Raw genomic sequence first — 16,302 nt, 5'->3', positions numbered from 1 at the left:
CGTTTTATAACACAGTGACGGCTGAACTGGATAAGGGTAATGGGTTTACAGTGATACTACTGGACCTTGCCAAGGCCTTTGATAGGATACCACATGGAACCCTAATCAGTAAACTGGAGCAGATGGGTATAGATATAGGGTTGGTGAGATGGATAAGAGGGTGGTTGAAGGAGAGATATCAAAGAGTGGTTTATTCAGGAGTGGAGGCTAAAAGACGTCTTGTGACTAGTGGAGTGCCGCAGGGCTCTGTTCTTGGAACACTGCTTTTCAATTTGTTCATCAATGATATTGGAAAGGATCTGAGAGGAAGTGTTCACTTGTTTGCTGATGATGCAATGTTGGGTAGAGCAATTGTGAGTGCACAGGATGTCAAAATTTTACAGGATGATTTGGATAGTTTGGAGGACTGGGCTAGTAAAAATGGATGTCAATTTAATGTGGCAAAGTGTAAGGTTATGCACTTTGGGGTGAAAAGAATAGCTGCAGTATATCGCATTGGTGGAACCATACTCCAGGAGATTGATGAGGCCAGGGATTTGGGAGTGCTGGTGGATAGGGAGTTGAAGTTTAGGGGGCACATTGCAAAAGTAACTAAAACAGCTCACCAAATCACTTGGCTTCTGAAAAATACTTTAACATGCAGAGACGAACAAGTTGTTGTTCCTCTGTATCGAGCCTTGATAAGACCCCATCTGGACTTCTGTGTCCAGCTATGGGCACCAGGGTTTCTTCGTGATGGGGAGGAAGTGGAGAGGGTCCAGAGACGAGTGACCAAGATGATAGCAGGTCTGTGGAATGAACCTTATGAGAATAGGTTGAAGATTTGTGGGTTGCAGAAATTGGACGATAGGCGAAGGAGGGGTGATATGATTGAGACATTCAAATTACTGAACGGTTTTTATAAGATTGATCCAGAAGATATTTTTGAAAATATGACTGGTGGTGGGAGGACTAGGGGCCATGCATGGAAGCTGGGCAAGAGCGTGGTTGACAAGGGTGTTAGAGCTAGGTTCTTCACTTGGAGAGTGGTAAATGAGTGGAATAAGCTTCCAGAGTCTGTTGTGGGTGCTACGACCATGAATGAGTTCAAGGCAAGGTATGATAGATACTGTGTGAATGTTGAATAGTTGTTCTTGACATGATTAGGGCCTCCCTTGATGAGTCTGTCGACTCCTTGGAGTTTCCCGGAACAATAATAATAATAATAATAATATGTAAATACTGTGAACTGAATTGATTGAAAAATTCCAACAATTAGCATTCAAAATAAATGTTACTAACTGCACTGTTCTTTGACATTACTAAATTTATTAGCATTTATTTTTTTTAGTTAGTACCACGGGATTATGTTATTCATAGACACTGCTTTACTGGAGGATGGCAGGAGGCAAAGCTGTGGCTAGATGCATTTTCCAATCTGTATTTAGGTTTCACTGGTTTGGTGACATTTCCATCAGCTACTAATGTTCACGATACAGTTAGAAATATTCCACTTGATCGTTTACTCTTGGAAACAGATGCACCTTATTTTGTACCAAAATTGGTATGTATTTTTTAATTTATATATGGTTAAAGTTTTTGTTGCACTAGTTGTATTTGCATGAAATGGAAAATGTAAATGTGGTTTCATAAGTTAAAATTAAAACCAAGAATAATAAAATCAATTATTATTATTTTTATCATATTTTGATGTTGGACAGTTGCATCAAATTTATTATGGGCCTTGCTACCAGTATAACCACGAATTATAGCATTGAAATATGCATAATGACCAAAATATTAGAGACAGCCACATACTAAATGGAATATACTGTGTTATCAGTGTAATTCCATTTAGCACACGGTATATCCCTGAGTATAATGCACTCGAGCACCTGGTTTAAAAGGCTGGTAGATTGCTGCCAGGAGATTATTTTGTTTTTCAGGTTATATAAATGAGAATTCAATAAAGATAGTTACTTCAAACAGGAGGTGAAAATGGGAGTCAAACAGGATAGTAAGTGTATCTTGGAAACTTGTCCCATCTAGGATGGCCATGACACTGTTCAGAATTGTGTATAGCAGCAGATGAGACCATTAAAGATATTATGCCTTCCCAACAAAATAAAAATAAGCAGTTAGAACTAAAATGAAAAAGCAAATATCAGTATTGGATATGAGCAAATTGAAGAAAGGTTGCATGGTATGGTGAGTTCATGTTCCTGCTATGTAGACAGAAAAAACAAGGATATTACACTAACAACAACATTAACTCAAATATCTGTCATACTTGGTCACAACAATACAAAGATGGCACTGGCAATGTCTGGAACATGTTTTCTTGGCACTCTATAAAAAAATAAAATAAACATATATAACAAAAACATGCCTTTAAAAACATACATCTGTTCATCTAAATAACAACTTAAGCTACAACCTCCCAGATAGTCATTCAGCTGTAATCATGTACTGGCGTTCACGTGATGCAGCAAGCACGCACTCTCCCAACAATGCAACAAATGAAAGAACAGCTTCAAATACAACTACAACGTTTTCATGCTAATTATGTATAAAGACTGTCTATGTTGTTCATAGTCTTTTAACCCTCAATGTTTAGTGTTTTTTCTTTTATAATGTCACCTGAAGAAGGCTGTTACAGGCCGAAACTAGTAGTGTGTTTATATTAAAACCTTTTTACTTAAATCTTGGTTCTAGTCATTCAATTTTTTCATAAAAATATATATATATTACAGGAAGATGACTACTCTCTAAAACCTTCCAAATTTCACTGATGTAATAAAATGTATACACAAGCCATCACTGCAATGAACAAGTCAGATGAATCCAGAGCAGACAAAATGTTGCTCCTATTATTCTTAAGGCCACTTAGAGCCTAAAGAACATCGACTAGATGGGGCTCCTAAAGCATTCCACTGGTATATTCTATTACAAGCACATAATGATTTTTTGCAGTTACATCAGATTTTCTGGTGGTGGATTGTCACCACAAGTATATCATTCTGACATATTCCAGAAATTCATCAGAAATGAGGTTTGGTGTGAGGAGGAGCGGGGAGGCCTGTCTGTTAATATAAAGTCACCATCATTCTGGATGCCATGCCCTGTTAAATAATGTGTTACCCCTCTGAACTGTCTATAAATAGCATGCATGCCATTGAAGTATACCCATTTGTATTGACCAACATACTATTCAGTCTCTACTGGTATCAAGAAGTCTGAGGAGTGCCAGGAAAACATGTTACAGCCCATTGCCACTGCCATCTTTGTATTGTTGTAACCAAATGTTAGATATTTGAGTTAATGTTGTTGTTGCTGTAATATTCTTGTTCTTTTGTCTACATATCAGAAATTGGAACTCACCATACCATGAATAAAATTAAAATTATGGAGAAAAACCTTTCTCCAATTTGTTCGTAACCAATGTATGCTTCTCAGCTTTCTTTGTAGTCTTTCCAGAAAAAAAAAAAAAACTCTTGTGTTACACTTTGGTTTTATTCACACTGAATCCTGTGTTTTGTAGATAATGTGTAGTTTGCTAAACTGGATTTGTTGGGTTCTTTAAGTGAAATGTATTCCTGAAGTTCTTCAAGACGAATTTGTGCAGAAATTATCTGATATAAGAAAGCTGTGAAGTACACATTCACAAACTAAACCTGAACAAAAATTATTGCCTAAAACTTTCACAGTTTTGGAAAGGTTATACTGACTAATACCATTCATGTGTTCCATAATTATTGTTTATATTTAAAAATAATTTATTAATTAAATTATTTTATTGTAATTTATTTTGGATATCTATTAATGCAGATGGAGCTATGTTCCTGCAGCCGTAGTGCAGATAATATCACATGCTTTCAATTGAATTGTTCTCTTTTTTTTATCTCAAATATCTTGACTTTTGTATCTCAAATCTCGACTCTGTCATGGCTTTGTGTGGCACACTGTCTGCATCATGAAATGAAGTGTGTGTTGTGTGGGGGGGATGAAAAGCCATGGTAGTATTGAGGAAAACATGTGCTAGTACATGGAATCCATGTACTAGCACATGGTGATTGTAGTGTGAGAAAGTGTCTCCCAAGTTCTTGTAGCGAGAGCCCCTGTATGAAAATCTGATTTACATCCATACCATTTTTACTGGATTCAGTACTTTTACCAGTCATCATCACTAACTGATATCATCATTAATTAGTATTTTGTCTGTGGTTTCTACAACAGTGTACGAACGACACCAATGATGTTTGTCTTGGGTGTTTTTCCCAACTGATGTGATGTTCGCTCAAGATGGTATTTTCAATTATCACAACAATCACATTTAGAACAGTCCGCATCCTCATTCACTTATCAAAACATCAGCAGTAATTATCCATTAACGTATAAGCAGGTATCTTCAAAGACAGATTATCATCATCATCAAATTCCTGACATGTATCCTCGAGGGTGTAGAGGATATGATAGTACTACATGAGAAATTTACATCATTACTAACTTCCTATCTACAATTTTCCTCCAAATCAGTCTGTTACTTGTCAAGACTCCAACATTATCAGATCTCATATTTCTATCATCTAAGGCACTTTGTACTGTATCAATCCACCTATATCTTGATCTTCCTCTGGGTCATTTTCCTGCCAACCTGGCAGAGAACACTTGTTTTGCTAATCTTTCCTCGCCCATTCTGTTTAAGTGACCATATCGCCTGAGATTAACTCTACTAACGCATTCCTGGATGCTGACAATGTCCAGTTCTTTCCTAATATCCTCATTTTTAATATGATATTGCCATTGATGCCATCTGTTCACACCTCTAATCTTTCTAAGGACTCTCATATCTGTGGTCTTCTAGTCTTTGGTCAAGTGTTTTACTTCTGACCCAGCTCTCAGATCCATTAGTTAAAACTGGTTTGAACACCGTCTTGTAGCTAATTTAGTGTTTAGTCAGACTAAACTAAACATTAATTTAGCGTTTAGTTTAGTTGGAACATTATTCGGAACACAACAATGTTCCGAATAATTTCTCTCTTAATCCATATGAATTTATTCAATTGACTTCCTATTATACCAGCTTTGTTGATTCTGTTGTCTATTTCCATATTTAATTTACCATCTTCACTAAAAATCGTGCCTAAGTAGCTGAAATGTTTTACTTGTTCCACAGGTTCCCCTTTCACAACACAGTTGACATTTTCAACGATTCTACCTATTTTCATTGTCTTTCTCTTTTTAATGCTGACCTTCATACCATATCTATTACAACAGTTATTCAATTTAGTCAGGGAATCTTGCAAACTTGTAGCGGATTTATTTAGAAGTATAACATCGTCTGCATAAAGCAAAGAGCTGACATTAACATCTCCAATTCTGATATCATGTTTAATACCACTTTCCTTCATAATGTGATCTATATAGATAATGAATAACAGAGGTGATAATGTACATCCTTGTCTCACACCAGATTTAACATTAAACCATCTTCCTGTACTTCCTTCAATTCTAACTGCTGACTTACAGCTCAAATAAAGACTAAGTATTGCTTGATATAATGTCCAATTGACACCATATAACTGTAGCGTATTGAATAACTTCTCTCTTGGCACCTTGTCATATGCCTTTTCAAGATCGACAAAACGTAAATACATCATCAGATTCCTGCCATGTACCCTCAAAGGGTGTACAGGATATGATAGTACTGCATGAAAAATTTACATCATTACTACCTCCCTATCTACAATTTTCCTCCAAATCAGTCTGTTACTTGTCAAGACTCCAACATTACCAGATGTTATATTTCTGTCGTCTAAGGCACTTTGTACTGTATCAGTCTACCTATATCTTGGTGTTCCTCTGGGTTGTTTTCTTGCCAACTTGGCAGAGAACACTTGTTTTGCTAATCTTTCCTCGCCCATTCTATTTAAGTGACCATACTACCTGGGATTAGCTCTGCTAACGCATTCCTGGATGCTGACAATGTCAAGTTCTTTCCTAATATTCTTGCTTTTAATATGATATTGCCATTGATGCCATCTGTTCAAGCCTCTAATCTTTCTCAGGACTCTCATATCTACGGGCTCTAGTCTTTGGTCAAGTGTTTTACTTCTGACCCAGCTCTCAGATCCATAAGTTAAAACTGGTTTGAACACTGTCTTGTATGCAGGTAATTTAATGTTCCGACTAATTTCTCTCTTATTCCATATGAATTTATTCAATTGACTTCCCACCATACCAGCTTTGTTGATTCTGTTGTCTATTTCCATATTTAATTTACCATCTTCACTAAAATTCATGCCTAAGTAGCTGAAATGTTTTACTTGTTCCACAGGTTCTCCATTCATAACACAGTTGACAATTTCAACAATTCTACTTATTTTCATTGTCTTTGTTTTTTTTTTGCTGACCTTCATACCATATCTATTACAACAGTTATTCAGTTTAATCAGAGAATCTTGCAGACTTGTAGCGGATTTATTTAGAAGTATAACATCGTCTGCATAAAGCAAAGAGCTGACATTAACATCTCCAATTTTGATATCATGTTTAATACCACTTTCCTTCATAATGTGATCCATATAGATCATATTATGAAGGAAATGTAGATCCTTGTCTCAGTGTGATGGTGTGAGACAAGGATGTACAGATAATGTACATCCCTCACACCATCTTCCTGTACTTCCTTCAATTCTAACTGCTGACTTACAACTCAAATAAAGACTAAGTATTGCTTGATATAATGCCCCATTGACAACATATAACTCTAGCGTATTGAATAGCTTCTCTCTTGGCACCTTATATTCTTTTTCCAGATCGACAAAACTTAAATACAGATCTTTGTTATATTCACATGCTTTCTCCACTATTTGTCGTAAAGTGAAGATCCGATCCTGACAGCCTTCATTTGACATGAATCCAGCTTGTTCTTCACCAAGCTTTTCTTCCACAATTCTTCTCAACCGTTTCTCAAGTATACTTGCATATATCTTACCAGAAACACTCAATAGGGATATACCTCTGTAATTCTGGTGTAAATAAAATCCTGAGGAAATAAAACTGAATGTAAGTCACATTCAGTTTTATTTCCCTTTTTTATATATGGGTACTATGAGAGCTCTACTCCAGTCATCAGGAATTCATCCCTCTGTCCAGTCATTCTGAACTATGCAGTGCAGCCACTGTGAGACTTTTATACCACCATACTTCAGCATTTCTGTTCGAATATTATCTACTCCTGCTGCCTTTCCACATTTTCAAGCCTTTGATGGCTTTTTCTACTTCAAGTATGGATATGTATTCTTGACTGCATGCGTGGCACAGTGTTTTTTACCACTGTGCTGTCATCAGTGCTTGTTTCATTTAGCAAATTTTCAAAATAATTACTCCATACTTCAAGGATATCTTTTTCTCCAGTTTTCATTTCACCTTTATCATCTTATCAAACTTAAATACAGATCTTTGTTATATTCTCATGATTTCTCAACTATTTGTTGTAAAGTGAAGATCTGATCCTGACAGCCTCTATTTGGTCTGAATCCAGCTTGTTCTTCACCAAGCTTTTCTTCTCAGCCATTTCTCAAATATACTTGCATAGATCTTGCCAGGAACACTCAGTAGGGATATATCTCTGTAATTCTCACATTCAGTTTTATTTCCCTTTTTTATATATGGGTATTATTAGAGCTCTACTTCAGTCATCAGGAATTCGTCCCTCTGTCCAGGACTTCTGAATTATTCAATGCAGCCACTGTGAGACTTTTATATCACCATACTTCAGCATTTCTGGTCGAATATCATCTACTCCTGCTGCCTTTCCACATTTCAAGCCTTTGATGGCTTTTTCTACTTCAAGCATGGATATGTATTCCTGACTGCATGCCTGGTCAGTGTTTTTTATCACTGTGCTGTCATCACTACTTGTTTCATTTAGCAATTTTTCGAAGTAATTACTCCATACTTCAAGAATATCTTTTTCTCCCGTTTTCATATCACCTTTATCATCTCTAACTCCTTTTACAGCACTCTTTCCTCCATTTCTATGTTTCTTCAACAACCTCCAGAATATCTTACCACCTTCTTCATATTTATTTTCTATGTTCTTGCCGAAGTCCTCCCATGACTTTTGTTTAGCTAGTTTTACACAATGTTTCGCTTTCTTACATTTGTCCTTGTATTCTCTAAGAGCACAAGCAGACTTATTTGCCAGTAACTTTTGATATGCTTTCTTCTTTTCCTTCACTGCCTCTTTAACTTCCTGTGTCCACCATGGAGTTCTGATTTTTCTATCCTTGCAGACAACCTCACCACATGCCTCTCTGGTTGAATCTTACAGAGTTTTCTTCAAAGCTTGCCACTGAATCTTTAAGGTTTGGTTCCTGTTCTGAAACTCTTTCATTTTTTCTTCAATTATCATTATGTATTTTAGTCTACCCTTCCCATCTGAGAGCTGCTAAACTTTTATTTGCTTTAAAATTTTCTTACATGATATACTTTTCAATATGAAATTCAATTTTATCCTGCTCAAGACTAAATAGTGATCACTTCCAATTTCAAATCCTCTGTACACTCTGGTGTTCTGCATCAGGGAGAAAACATCACTATCAACAATAACATAGTCAATGAGACTTTTCTTATTCCTTATCTCTTCTCTCCATGTGAATTTGTGACATTTTTATGTTAGAACATGGTGTGTTAGTAATAACCAGTCCATGTCCTGAGCAGAAATCCAATAGGTATTTCCCATTATTATTAGCTTTGCTCTTTTCTGCAAATTTTCCCAAACTAGTTTTGTATGTCTGACAATCATTTCTTACTCTGCTATTTAGATCCTCAACAAGGACCAACTTTTCCTTTTTCATTTTGTCAGTTGCTTTCTCTAAAGCATCAAAAAATTTCTCCACTTCTACCTTAGTAGAACCTTATGTGGGACCATAGGCACAAATAAGTCTCATTGTCCAATTCCCCATTCTGATATTTGCCCACATCACTCTACTTGAGACTGCCTGCCATTTGAGAAGATTAGCTTCAAATTTTGTGTTGAATACTATGGCTACAGCTCCTTTTCCTTGATTGTCATTTCCTGAATATAACATTTTGTATTTCTTGCTCAGAAAGATCTCACTAGTTTTTGTCTTTTTTGTTTCAGTCATTCCTATTATGTCGATCTGGTACTTATCTAATTCTTCAGCTAGCTCCATTTCTTTGCCATTCAGGCTTCTTATGTTGATAGTACCGATCTTTAACTCTGGTGATGTTGAGTTGGCGAAACCAACGGGGGGGCCTTGTTTAACCGGGCAACGCCCCAGCCGGCATGAAATTTTGTCATGTTGTACCATCATTTTCTATATTGGTTTAAGCCGATAAGAATACAATTGAGTCGGCTAAATCCCAAATTGCCAGCCCATCCTCGTTCGTTCAGTATCCAGGTAGATACTCAACAGGGTACACCACGAGAAGATGAAGATTGGACATTAGGTCAAAAGCCCTCCCTGGTCGGTTCTCCGCATTGCTTTAAAGGTTATGTGGAGGTCTCCTCTCAGTTATACAGCTTTGACCCCTAAGCACCCCCAAAAGACAGATTAATGGTTTCATATGTTTTGGCCAAACAGACTTATAAGGACCCTTGTACTGTGCCTTTTTGCAAAACATGTTAGATGACATCTTCTGTGATGTGCTCATTTTTCCTTGGTGTGGAGGACAAACGTGATTCATGCATGACAGAGTTCCACTACACTTCAGCTGTGAATCCTGAAGATATTTTGATCAAAGGTTTCCTCAGTGACATTGGCCAGAGTGGGTTACATGCGGAACCGGCGCTAGGGTCTTTGGCGCCAGCATGCAATTTCTATAAACGATCCCCTGTAACGATCTGGGTGTGTGTAGTTCTTTTACGATAATAAAAATTTAATTATTTGAAATTTCTTAAATAAATTTTGACAGAACAGCCACACATTGGTTCGTTAAATGTAACGAACGGGGGGGTTTGACTAGGCAGGATAATCGTTAAAAACCCGTATATTCAAAAAATTCTCAAAATTCTCGAAAATTAAAATGAATTTTAATTAAAGTTAAAATTTATTTGAACTAAAGTGTAAAAAATTCTTACATTTTACAAGTTACTAAATTCTTAATAACTTGTAATAATTTTTATAAGTGTAACTATCTTTTAGGAAATTAAAAGAAACTCAAGATAGATGAGTAAATAATAAAAGAATTCAGAAATAATTAAAACATTTAATATAAGTATTCAAAAAATAATATCTTTACAGAATAACAGAAAATAAATTAAATTACATAAATATACTTGAAATTTTTTAAATTAAAATTTTAGGATTTTTGATTTCATATTCACAAAATTAGAAATAATGGTCTTAACTTTCCGCACATATATCATTTTCAATACTATTAACGCCAAACTAACAAGCCTTTTTTGTGACATACTTGTTCTTAAGTAGGTTTTAATCAATTTCAACTTGGAAAAGGAACGTTCACCGCTCGCTACACTAATAGGTTAGGTTAATAGTATTCTTAAAGCAATTGAAAAGTTAGGGAAAGATAAATTATTGGACACAATAAAATTTAGAATATCAAAAGGGTTTTGAATATTTAAATTATCCTTCCAAAAAATATCCCGGAATGCACTTAACTCGTCGTATAGTTTTATTGCATTTACGTCTTTATCGTCGCAGTCCTTCATGAGAATCTCTAAATCGTCACAATTTTTTCGTAAATCTTCGTTATTAATTTGTAGTAATCTATACAAGAAATTGAAATTTCATAATATGTTTTTAGTTGTTCAAACGTTCTGTTAACAAACACATTGCAATGTCTAGAAGTGTATAAAACACATTCACTCTAAATTTATCTTCTGGCGATTGTGGTGTTTCGTCATGATGCTTGTAGTCAAATTGTCGTATCTTCTTTCGTCAATTTTTTGTTGTCGAACTTCCCTACCAGTTTTAAGCTCTTGTTTTCCATCCACCTCTTCACTCAGTTCTTTTGCCGTTTTTAAAACTTCTTTAAAATTTGTATCTGATCAATACTCTTGTAAGAATATTTTTAAGTTTTCGATAGATTGTAAAGCAATTGTAATGTTCATATTTTTGTCTTGAAGCATTTTACTCACATGGTTTATTCTGTTAAGTAAATCATGCCAAGTTATAAGAGAGCAAATACATTTGTAGTCCTTTATTTTAGCACATAATGTTTGCGTCATGCTGAGTTTCTTTATTAAAATTTTCATTATTTAAAATTTCAAAAAGTGCATCGTAAATTTCTCCTAACTGATATCGTAGAGGGTGTAAAATTGCATTAATTTTACTTTCCCATCGCATTTTTGATGGCTATTTCAATGTTAAATTTTTTACAAACTTTAAAAGGATTGCCCTATATTTGTAAGAGAATGAAAAGAAATTGTATATTTCTTGAATAATTGCAAAGAAACGAATTGTATCCGCATTCACTTTGGCTGCATCGTTAATGATTAAATTTTGAATATGAGCAGCACATGGCATAAAAAGCTTGAGGATTTTTGTTCAAAAGGAAATTTTGGAGCCCATATTTTTTTCCCTTTCATATTTGCCGCATTGTCATACCCTTGACCTCGCATGTCTTCAATGGGGATGTTTCATTTTTCTAGTTGTTCCATTATTGTTGCACATAAACCACATCCTGTGGAATCTGATATATCTACAAAACCTAAAAAGTTTTTCCTGATCTTGACAATTCCATTGTCACAGGAAACAAAGCGAATAATAATGGTCATTTGTTCTGTTTTACTTGCATCAGGTGTGCAGTCTAAAATTATGGAATAATATTTAGATTTTCGAATTAATAATAAAATTGTATCCTTGATTGCGTTACTTTCCAATAAAGTTTCCAATATTTCATTTTGTCTTTCTTTACTCAAATAGTGTACTCTGTTGTTTCGATATAGGACCCTTTCAACATAATTTTTCTATAATGGTATCAAACTTCGCAAAACACTCGTCCAATGTTTCTTTTCCATTTCATACATGCTTTGAGTCTGGCAATCAATAATAATTTTGATTATTAAATTTTTATCAAGTTCCTTCCATTTTAAGAAATTTTTAATGTGAGTTAAACTAGTCTCATGTCTGTGCAAAGTTGTACTTACATTTCTCCAGTCGTTATAATCTTCTACAAGACTACTTGATTCAGTAGGTGCGAAAACTTTGCAACAAAAGCAAAAAACTGAATTTAAAGTTTCGGAATAAATGAGCCATGTTCTTGGCACGAGCTCCCCATTTTCCATTTTTCTATTATAATATGTGTTGCCAAATTTACGACCATATGTATCTCTGGGATATGTTATATTTTTCTTTTGAACAGGCCCCATTTCAATTAAAACAACTCGTAATTTTTCATCAATATTTCCCCATTCACCTGGATCTTCTCAATTTACAGAGACTAACAATGTGTTAGTTTCGTGGTCAGCTACAACTAAGTCTTCTCCTAACTGTTTTCACTTAAATCATGCATCTTGTTATCTTGTTCAATAGTTGCAATACTTTCATGCAAACTGGATGATGTGCATGGTTCTTCAACCTCTGATTTATCGATTTGGTTACAATCTGCATCAGAATATTTTAATATGTTAACAAATTTATTAAGAGCCCCAGTTTTTTTCTTTAATAACTGCTTCTTTCACAGCACGACGTTTACTATTTTGTGCACCAGATAACTTTTTTAATTTTTGATTCCATTTCTATTTTATACCCACAAGAAATTATTACACAACATGACACAGAGACGAAATAATAGTCTGCACTGCGCTGCTGTCAGTAGCCTACTGAGATGCGTACCATATGACTGGCTAACTAGCAACAAATGTTTTGTACGAAAATTCGTTTCTGCGCATAAAACCGTTCACCATGTCACTTTAAATAGACTGCAGTAGACACAACATTCTGCAGGCAATTGTAGCCTGCTCTTGCTGCAAAATTGTTACAAAACAGCTGGCTGATCAAAGAGGTGGCAATATACAATTTATTTAAATTTTTATTCGGTGTATCCGGCCTTATTTATTTTAATATTGATCATTCTAAGAATTTTTTGTTTTTATAAAAATTTTGTTTCTTAAAAATGAACTTATGAACCATGCACCGCATGCTCTGCATGCCTGGTTACATGGTCTCCTGACCTAAATCCTTTTGATTTTTATTTGTGGTACTGTTTAAAATCACATGCACTCTACTCCAGTGGGAAATGTTGGTGAACTGCAGGAACTTGTTGAACATGCATGCACTGCCACCATTCACATAAAAGAACATTTGAGTGAATGATGAGACATCTGAATGGCTGCATAGCTGGCAGTGGAAATCGTGAGCAACTGTGAGGTGTTCATTCTTCAGTGTGTTTCTTTTGTAAGTTACCAATGGATTTATGCTTATTTCTTGACAGTTTGACTTCTCTATCTGCATTGCAAGTTGTTGGCATTCATGCTGCTACAACATAGGACTGTATTTTGGAAATGTAAGGTTTCTGAACTCATGTTTGAAGTGTAGAATAGGCATTTAAAGTTTATGACAGGTATGGAATCACTTTGTATAATTATATAACTATTCTATAAAATAGATATAACATGTATACAATCATGTTATATTTTCATGTTTACATGTATACAATCATGTTACATGAATACTTGTAATCATGTATAACATGATTACGAGATTTATCTAATTTTTAATTAACTCAGTCAGTAACATTTGTGAGGTCTTTGAAATCCGTTATCAGTGGATTAGAATTCAGTAAAATATTTTATCTAGTGCTTATTTATTTTGTATCCAAACACAAGTGGTACAACATTATTTACAACAAATTAGGATACATTACAAATGAGAACAGCTTAAATTTGGTAGGCGAATTATAGGGAATAATGATTAAATATGAAAAAAAGGAAACTATACATAACTTATATGCAATAAATATGGTCAGATGTTCCTCCAGTATCTTGCACAATCAACTACTCTTTCTGTGCAGGATATAAGGTCCTCTTTTGTGCAAGGTGATGAAAGAAAGGAACAAGAAAGAAGGTGTTCCATGGACTGGGTTGTCCCACATTCACGGCCAGTGAGGTAGCCCCATTTGATGAGGTTTTGTTTGCAGCGTCGTCCTGTCGTTCAAAGTCTGTTGAGGCTTTTCCAAGTATTCCAGTCCAAGTGGGCACCACGTGGAAGATGTGCTGAGTAAGTCAGTCTCAGGGGAACTGAGAGTTCTGGTGCTGAGTAAGAAAGAAAGAAAGAAAGTTAATTTTTGCACACACACCTCCAGTTTTTCTTCATTAGAAGACAAATTGAATATTTACAATATTGTTTTTTTGAAAATGGCACACAGATGCATCATGCTTTATCATTAATCCAACAAATACATCCACAAGATGCCCAGATATCTAGAACAAAACAGTTTAGAAATTTATGTAATTATTAAATTGTTTATTAATAATAGCATACATTTTTGTGCTAAATTTTGGATTTGATATTTTTGAAACAAGAAATATGTTTCTTTAAAGCTTCAGCAGATAAGAAATTGGAAATATGCCCACCCAGGAATGGTAATACATGTAGCTGCCCAAATAGCTGCATTGAAATCTAAAACTCTTAATGATGTCTTGATAGCTGCTAGGAAGAACACGTATAATGTATATAAAATATGAGTGATCGAATTGTATATGTATATATGTAAATAGATGTAAATATTGGCATTGTTTGCTTGAGCCAATTTTCTAAACCATAATCTGTTATAAAACTGGTCTACAGTTATATTTGTTTAGAATCTGAAAAGAATCATTGAACTTTTCAAATTTAGAGAAGTTATTTTTAGAAGTTCATAGTAATTATTAATGAATGTTATATCTTTAATATGAATATTCACTAGAAGCAGTCCAGAATTTTTAATCTTGATTATGTACTTTATTTTACTATTGTGCCTGACAAATGAGAATTATATCTCAGCAATTCCTTTTCTTCCTTGTAAAGGAATAAGCAAAAGAAACGAAGTATAACATCTTTTAAATGAATTTTAATCATGTTCTGTACATACATATGTGACTGTTATTTTGTCTAGTGAAACTTAAGAAATTTCAAGTCATTTTTAAGAAAAACTTATTTTTCTATTTCTGTTAATGAAAATTCTGTCATCAATGATGAAAGTTGCATTGTTATAAAAGAAAAAAAAATCCATATCATTCTATATGTTGGAAGTACTATAGTCATATCTATTATGCAAAGTTAAAAGCAAGAATACTTGTTTGTTGTTTTAATTAACAGAATAAACACCCACACACCCACACACACACAGTATACATCTTGCTTTTACAACTTAATTGGTTATTGGAAGCTGTTATTAAACAAACATTCTTAAATAATCCTGATTTCCCATAGGCTCCATGTCATGAATTGGGGTTATGTTCCTGGAAATACAATTTGAATTATAATAACATACATTTTTTTGTTTATTCTTTAACACGTTGACTGCCAATATGATTTATCTCATAGTTGGCGGTCTGTCGTTGGACACCCACTATGAGTTATCTCGTAGTGGCCAGGACGATCGCCAACATCAACTACGATATTGTAGTAGCAAATACGTGCTAACTATACATGTTGGGAATCTGTAGCAAGTCCATTCAAAGCCTTGATGGCAACAGGAAATGAAACAAGTTGTAAATAAAATTGATTTTTTGAGAAAATAAAATAAAAAAACATTCACATTTTCAACTAAAAGTTCTCTAATAGCAAAAAAAACAAGTATGTAAAATATTTTTATGCATGATATTTCTTGAAACATTCTTCCACACATAGGGTGGGTTTTTCTTCACAAACTGGACAGAAATATCTCGTTTCTCGCTGGCATTTTTCAGTCATACAAACATTGCAAGGTTTAGTTGGTCGTGATTTTTTTTGTTTTTGGTATGGCCTCCTGGTAATGGAAATTTTCAGGATTTGTAGATTTATTGTTGTTTGTCTTGGGCATTTTATCTCCAGTTAGATGGGCTATGAATTTTTCCCTGATTTCCATGTCCTTGTATCTGAGTTGGTAGCTTTTTGATATAATAAATGGGCATTATGTATGTACATTTCTATGATATGTAGAAATATTTTCTTAGGCCACGTAATTGTTTTTTGCATAGCGGAATAATTATTATTAATATTATGTGACACCTCCAGGAAGTCCAAAGACTCATCGAGGGAGAGTGTGCCAACAGCATTGAACAATTGATCCCCTTCCAACTACTAACCACGCTCAAACTTGCTTAACTTTTTGTTTGCGAGCCATTAGTAGCAGAGGCTCTACCAG

General features: G+C 34.6%; 1 protein-coding gene across 1 annotated transcript in view; it reads left to right on the top strand.

Moving 5' to 3' along the window:
- Nucleotides 1-15,783, top strand: part of LOC150106556 (uncharacterized) — a 95,172-nt gene extending 79,389 nt beyond the window's left edge. The window contains exons 5-6 of the mRNA XM_090393204.1: nucleotides 1,331-1,543; nucleotides 14,516-15,783. Of these exons, the coding sequence (XP_090249330.1) occupies nucleotides 1,331-1,543; nucleotides 14,516-14,659 (357 nt within the window). The 3' untranslated portion in view covers nucleotides 14,660-15,783. The remainder of the gene's footprint in view (nucleotides 1-1,330; nucleotides 1,544-14,515) is intronic.
- Nucleotides 15,784-16,302: the final 519 nt, after the last annotated feature.

The sequence above is a fragment of the Typopeltis vanoorti genome, chromosome 5 (assembly GCF_054136105.1).
Source record: "Typopeltis vanoorti isolate ZY-2024b chromosome 5, IOZ_Tvanoo_1.0, whole genome shotgun sequence".
Taxonomy (NCBI): domain Eukaryota; kingdom Metazoa; phylum Arthropoda; class Arachnida; order Uropygi; family Thelyphonidae; genus Typopeltis; species Typopeltis vanoorti.
This window is presented reverse-complemented; position numbering and strand designations above follow the sequence as displayed.